The sequence below is a fragment of the Mus pahari genome, chromosome 15 (assembly GCF_900095145.1).
Source record: "Mus pahari chromosome 15, PAHARI_EIJ_v1.1, whole genome shotgun sequence".
NCBI lineage: Eukaryota > Metazoa > Chordata > Mammalia > Rodentia > Muridae > Mus > Mus pahari.
The window spans coordinates 8,544,843-8,551,964 of NC_034604.1; the positions used below are offsets into that span (position 1 = coordinate 8,544,843).

Consider the following 7,122-nt stretch of genomic DNA (forward strand, 5'->3'; position numbering starts at 1 on the left):
GTAGAATTCTATCATAACTTCAAAGAAGACCTAATATCAATACTCTTCAAATTATTCCACAAAATAGAATCAGAAGGAACACTATCCATTTTGTCTTATGAAGCCACAGTTACGCTGATACCAAAACCACACAAAGACCCAACAAAGAAAGAGAACTTCAGACCCTTATGAATTTCCCTTATGAATATCAATGCAAAAATACTCAATAAAATTCTCTCAAACCGAATCTAAGAACACATCAAAACAATCATTCACTAAGATCAAGTAGGCTTCAGCCCAGGGATGCAGTGATTTTTCAATATATTGAAATCTATCCATGTAATCCACTATATAAACAAACTCAAAGAAAAAGATCACATGATCATTTCATTAGATGCTGAAAAAGCATTTGACAAAATTCAACATCCCTTCATGTTAAAAGTCTTGGAAAATCAGGAATTCAGGGCCCATACCTAAAAATAGTAAAATCAATATACAGCAAACCAGTAGCCAACATCAAAATAAATGGAGAGAAACTTGAAGCAATCCCACTAAAATCCGGGACTAGACAAGGCTGCCCACTCTCTCCTTACCTATTCAATATAGTATTTGAAGTTCTAGCTAGAGCAATTAGACAGCAAAAGGGGGTCAAAGGGATACAAATTCGAAAGGAAGAAGTCAAAATATCACTATTTGCAGATGATATGATAGTATACTTAAGTAACCCTCAAAATTCTGCCAGAGAACTCCTACAGCTGATAAACAACTTCAGTAAAGTGACCGGATATAAAATTAACTCAAACAAATCAGTAGCCTTCCTATACTCAAAGGATAAACAGGCTGAGAAAGAAATTAGGGAAGCAACACCCTTCACAATAGTCACAAACAATATAAAATATCTTGGTGTGACTAACCAAACAAGTGAAAGATCTGTATGAAAAAAACTTCAAGTCTCTGAAGAAAGAAATTGAAGAAGACCTCAGAAGACGGAAAGATCTCCCATGCTCATGGATTGGCAGGATTAATATAGTAAAAATGGCCATCTTTCCTAAAGCAATCTATAGATTCAATGCAATCACCATCGAAATTCCAACTCAATTCTTCATAGAGTTAAAAAGAGCAATTCTCAAGTTCATTTAGAATAACCAAAAACTCAGGATAGTGAAAACTATTCTTAACAATAAAAGAACTTCTGGGGGAATCACCATCCCTGACCTCAAGCTGTACTACAGAGCAATTGTGATAAAAACTGCATGGTACTGGTACAGCGACAGACAGGTAGATCAATGGAACAGAATTGAAGACCCAAAAATGAATCCACACACCTATGGTCACTTGATCTTTGACAAGGGAGCTAAAACCTTCCAGTGGAAAAAGGACAGCATTTTCAACAAATGGTGCTGGTTCAGGGTCCCAGATGGAGGAGTTGGAGAAGGGACTGAAGGAGCAGAGGGGGTTTGCAGCCCCATGGGGGGAACAACAGTGTCAACAGGTCAGATTCCCTGGGACTCCCGGAGACTTGACCACCAACCAAAGAGTACACACGGAGGGACACATGGCTCTGGCTGCATATGTGGCAGAGGATGGCCTTGTTGGGCATCAGTAGGAGAAGTGGACCTTGGGCCTGAGGGTGTTCGATACTCCAGTGTAGGGGAATGCCAGGGAGGGAAGACAGGAGTGGGTGGGTGGGGGAGCACCCTCATAGAGGCAGGGGGAGGGGGATGGGATAGGGGGTTTCCAAAGGGGAGACCTGGAAAGGGGAAAACATTCAAAATGTAAATAAAGTATCAAAAAGAAGAAAGAAAGAAAAAAAGAAAGAAAGAAAGAAAGAAAGAAGGAGAAAGAAAGGCAGGAAGGAAGAGAGAAAAAGAAAAAGAAAAAATGCATAGATAAATTTTAAAAATCCATCTTTTGGGGCTAGAGAAATGGCTCAGTGGTTAAGAGTACTGACTGCTCTTCCAGAGGTCCCAAGTTCAATTCCCAGCAACCACATGGTGGCTCACAACCATCTGTAATGGGATCTGATGCTCTCTTCTGGTGTGTCTGAAGACAGCTACAGTGTACTCATATTAAACAAACAAACAAATAGATCTTTTTTAAATAAATAAAAAAAATCCATCTTTCATGATCATTTTTGGTTCAAAAAGAGACTTTCCAAATCCTCAGTTTCCTGCTTGCTTTAGCACATCAATGGTGGTGCTTCTTAGCTGTCTTCAGTTAGCCAGGAGAGAGCCTCTGGAATGGGAAGGGGAAGGGTGTGATGGGGAGTTTTCTTCTCTGATTTCAGAGGTGATGATGGGGTGGGGGTGGGGGTGGGGGGCGGGAGCAGGTACAGAGCCTTTTATGATTTCCCTTTTATGAGCTTAGATTTGATAGGCAACTATGTGAAGGTGCAAGGACAGATGTCAGACACAAGGAGCCACCAGCCTCATAACCTAGTGACTGTTGAATCTCCCCAAATTGATCATCTCTCCTCTGGGCCTGCAGCCTGGCACAAGCCCACAGAACTAAAGGGATGATGCACAGGGATTTGCAGCAGTGGGCTCTGCCTGAACCCACTTCATAGATCCTGCATGTCCTTTTCATGCCCCAGATCAAGTAAACCGTACCCCTCCCCAGCTCCTCCATAAATCATGTCAGATGGAGGAGGGGGAAGCTGACCAAACCTGCAAACTTTTCGCTCAGTTGGTCTTTGTTTTCCTGCTAAAGAGCAGAGTTGTTAGACCAGTCTGCAGGTGTGTGTGTGTGGGGGGGGGCACTGTCTACTCACATTGCGAGTGGCATCACGGTCAGCTCCCCGCAGCAGCATCACGCGCACCACCTCGCTGTGGCCCATCTGGGAGGCGATCCACAGTGGCGCGGTTCCATCCTGTGGGAAAAGGAGGTGGCCAGTGTAACAGGGGTCCCAGTCACTCATCCACTCACACAGGACCACCATATGGCTGAGTCCAAAAGATCTACTCTCCGACTGATCTGCACACCCAATGGGCATGGAGAAGTAGGCTGCACAGTGAACAGCGGACCACAGGCTGGCGTTTGTAGTGCCTGAGAGACTTCAAACCCTCATGCCAAACTTGTCTTATACAAATGGCCGTTTCCCGTTTCTCTTCAGAGACAGAATCTAAAGTATTTTAGATTGGATGCAAACTCAGTATATAGTGGAGAATGACCAGGATCCTCTCATCCTCTGCTTCTACCTAGGGAGTGCTGGGATTACACTCGTCCCACCATACCATACTATGAACCCATGTTATACTGAACCCAAGGCTTCATGCATGTCAGTAAGCACTCTGCTGAGACACAGCCCCATACGGTGGGTCCATAGGGAATCTCCAGGATCCAGTGCACTTGAGGACCAGAGATGCCACACAGATTCAGGAAGGTACCCCTCCCCTAACCCTGACTGGTAGCCTGACCTCTGAGAATGAGTTCTCTTTGGAAAGAAGAGCAGGAAGAGGATCCAGAACTGGAAAAACTGAAGCCATCATGGTAATATACCCCGAGAGTTTGGATTACCTATCTACCCATGGGAATGAGGGCTAAAGAGCAAGATGATAACAATGACAGACTCTGTCACATCTTCCGCCGCAGTATGAAATTTCAATCTAAGCATACCCGCTGATGTCGGAACACAATCACATTAAAAGGCCAGTGGGATCTGAGGTCAAGAGAAGGTTGGCATCTATGTCTTGGTAGAGGTGTGGAAGGAGGAGCTCAAACACAGAGCAGAGGGTAAAGACACTGAGCCTGCTTCATGATCCCTTTACACCACTCTGTCTCCTGTGCCACACCCACTCCAGTAGTGACTCACAACAGGTCTGAAAACCTGAACGCAGTCCTGAGGCAAAAGAGTTTTGAGGAAACTCAGCCTCCTGGAGCCCTGGCATTTCCAATAACCCATATACTCAAACCCTATCCGCATGTTAGTATGGTGTATGCTCTCTTTCAGTGTTATACGGCCTTTAAAGATTGAATTTTTACCATAGGTGAGTTTCCACCAGTGTTCCAAAGTCCTAAAAATCCTTAAAGCCAGGAGCTAGGAATTCAGTAGGAAAGGTTTCCTAGTCATTAACATTTGAATTTACTTCTTGTAAAGACTTGAAACTAATTAGGCATTACAAAGAGCAGAGCCTGCATAGCTCAGGGCTTGTCTGCAGAGGACAGGGAATACACATTGGCCTGGCGAAAAGGTGGGTTTTAAATCCCCCTGAAACAGGTTTTTCTGCTTGGCCCAAAGGAACAGCATAATCTAGGATTTACTGAAAACCCCTGGTGGTGGGATTTAACCATTGACTAACCTTGCACCTGGCTTCCTCCTCAAGTTGCCTGGTCCCACCCCCTGGTCTTTTGATGTATACAATCCTTTGTCTTGTGTCACTGTAACTGCAGATGTATCCTGCCCTGCTTTTCTTGTTTGTTCTGTATTAAAAGTTTGATGCTTATTTTAAACAATACACTCAGTTTATTCTCTCTCTCTCTTTCTTTCTCTCTCTCTCTTTCTCTCTCTCTCTCTCTCTCTCTCTCTCTCTCTCTCTCTCTCTCTCTCTCTCTCTCGGACTGTTTGTCACTCTCCGAATCCTTGCTCATCTGCAACCGAGACCCGTTCCACGCAGATAGCAGACCCCCACAAAGGAGGCAGTCTGCGGCATTCCTGGATCTACTCTTGAGTGTGGGTGTTACCATTAACAAGTTACAATCTGTATCAAAAACACAAATTAAAAGTACAAAATAAAAAAAAAATGCTTATTATTTATAAAAGAACTTCCACGGTTTTCATTTGATTCTCCCAATTGAGGATTTACGTATTCGTCCATTCAACCAATCAACAACGAATTATGAAGCTCCTTCATGTCTCGGGCAGAATAGTGAGAGAGGTCTGTTTTCAAAGGGACGTCTAGAGGAAGAGAGAAGGTTGAGATTTCTGTACACTTGCATGTGATAGAGAATGAGACGTGCGCACACGGCCTCGGGGTTGTGGTCAAACTCATAGACGAGTCATTGCTCCGTTGGGTCTTAAAGGAAGACCAGGATTTTGTCAGATACCAGGACACACATGCATTTTCAGGGTTGTGGACAGGTGTGGGTGGCACGAAGACTGACTGTGCCTAGGCACATGGGTGTAGGCAGGATCCTGAGAGAATGGAAGAGGTCTGAGCTCCAGACCTACGATGTTTAAGGTGATTTAACGCAGAGAGACCAATATGCTTGTTCCTGCTTGTTCTGGGTCTATTTTGTTCTTTGTGGATGTCTCCACCAGAGGGCAGCCAGGGAGGGGAGATGGGCTGCCTTGTGAGTGTTCTCGTCAAAGGCTGGGTTTAGTAAAATTGCCTGTGGGAAACTGCTGAGAGCTTCACACTGAGAACGATTATTGCCACTCTTAATTTATAACAGTCACGATAACCTTAATTGGAAAGAACAACAACAAAAGCTCAGCCGGCACTGAGCTTGTGAGCCTGTGCCTCTCAGCCTCAGTTATCTTCTGTAAACCTTACAGAGACACGGCTGACGAGCAAGCACATGCAAAGGCAGAGAACACGAAGGTGACAGATGCTTAGAAATGCTATGGGAGCTGAGTGCTGTTTACAGTGAGCATCACAAACCCTCCACTCCGACTTCCGGTTCCTCAAGCTCTTCCTCTGGATTTCGTTTACCAGCTCTCCTGGAGGCCCTGTACAGCAACTGGCTAGGGAGTGGCCAGGTCCTACTGACTGGCTAAGGACGTGACATTGGAACCTGGAGAGTACGTGTCAGATCATACTGTCACGCCCAACTCTTTACTATCTGGGTGGCTAGGAGATTCCTCTCTTCGAGTCCTGGAACTTGCTATGTAAATCAAGCTGCCCTGAGCTCGCAGAGTTGCTTCTGTCTCTGGAGTGCTGGTATTAAAGGCATGCACACCACACCCAGTGCCTTCCTTTTCATAATAAAAATGATAGAATACAAGTCAATTTGTTTCTCTTCTCTGGGACTTTGGAGTGAAATGGAATGGGCAAAAAAGATATTTAAATACTGCTAGACAAAATTGTTTAAAAATGTTCTAAGTGGAACAAATCACTGTAAAGTGAGAGTTATGCCCTCCACATCTCTCTCTCTCTCTCTCTGTCTCTCTCTCTCTCTCTATGTGTGGGGGGGCAGGCATGTGCTCACATGCACAAGGGCACATGTGCATGTGTGTGGACATGTGTATATGGCGGTTGATGTCAGGTTGATGACTCTCTGTAATTTTGAGCCAACATCTCTAGCTGAACTCATCTGTTGGTCTAGGCTGGCCGGTCGGGTCAGTGAGTTCCAGAAATCTGCCTCTCTGCCCTCAGCATAGATTTCTGAAGCGTACAGCTGCACCTTGATTTGTGTATATGTTTGGGGGTTCATGCTTATGTGGTGGGCACTTACTGACTGAATCATCTCTCCTGCACTCTAAACCACTTAAAGAAGAACTACGAAAGAAGAGTCAGAGGCAGCAGCTGACATGTAGTACTGTGTCCACAGCTAGTGAAAAAGACTTAGACGTAGGCCATAGATCAGGCAGAAAAGGACGATCAGATGATGGGCACATGGAGACTGGAGGCCAAGGAAAGAGCAGGAAGTACGAGGGCTGGATGAGACCATCGATGCAATAAATAGCCATGCTTTGCCTGTACCTGAAGGATAATTACAGAACAAACGCAAGTGCCAAACAGATAGCTAATAGGGTAACGTTTGTATTTCCTGCCAAATCTGTTGCTACTTTTGAGCTACATCTAATACATTTATTTACAAGTAGAGGGGTATAGACACCATTCATGTTAGAGACTAATCTATAATCTTATCTAGGCTTCTAATACCTACTTAGATAATGACAACAACCCACTCAGTTCTCAAGGACTTGAACACATACAGTAAATACTATATGCTCCCTGCTTCTATGGCATCCCAGTCCTTAGGCATGCCTGTTCTCATCTCTAGGTTTTAGGCCTCCTAGTCTCTGGGACCAACTCTGTTATTGGAGGGGTGGCCCATTCAAGACACAAGTAACTACAGTAACAAGACAACTTTGCTACCAGTGTTAGTCCAACCCACAGCCACTGCAATAAAAAATTTTACCAGGAATATTTTATATCATTTTCATAGCAATTCTAGAGGGACGTCACCATTACTATCTTG

At 44.4% G+C, this 7,122-nt stretch overlaps 1 protein-coding gene across 4 annotated transcripts in view; it reads right to left on the bottom strand.

The window, feature by feature from the left end:
- The window catches only part of LOC110333442 (NPC intracellular cholesterol transporter 1), a 124,248-nt gene that overhangs the window by 82,631 nt on the left and 34,495 nt on the right, over window positions 1-7,122 (bottom strand). For all 4 annotated transcript variants that reach the window (XM_029546790.1, XM_029546789.1, XM_029546791.1 and 1 more), the window contains one exon: window positions 2,750-2,848. In XM_029546790.1, coding sequence (XP_029402650.1) covers window positions 2,750-2,848 — 99 coding nt within the window. The remainder of the gene's footprint in view (window positions 1-2,749; window positions 2,849-7,122) is intronic.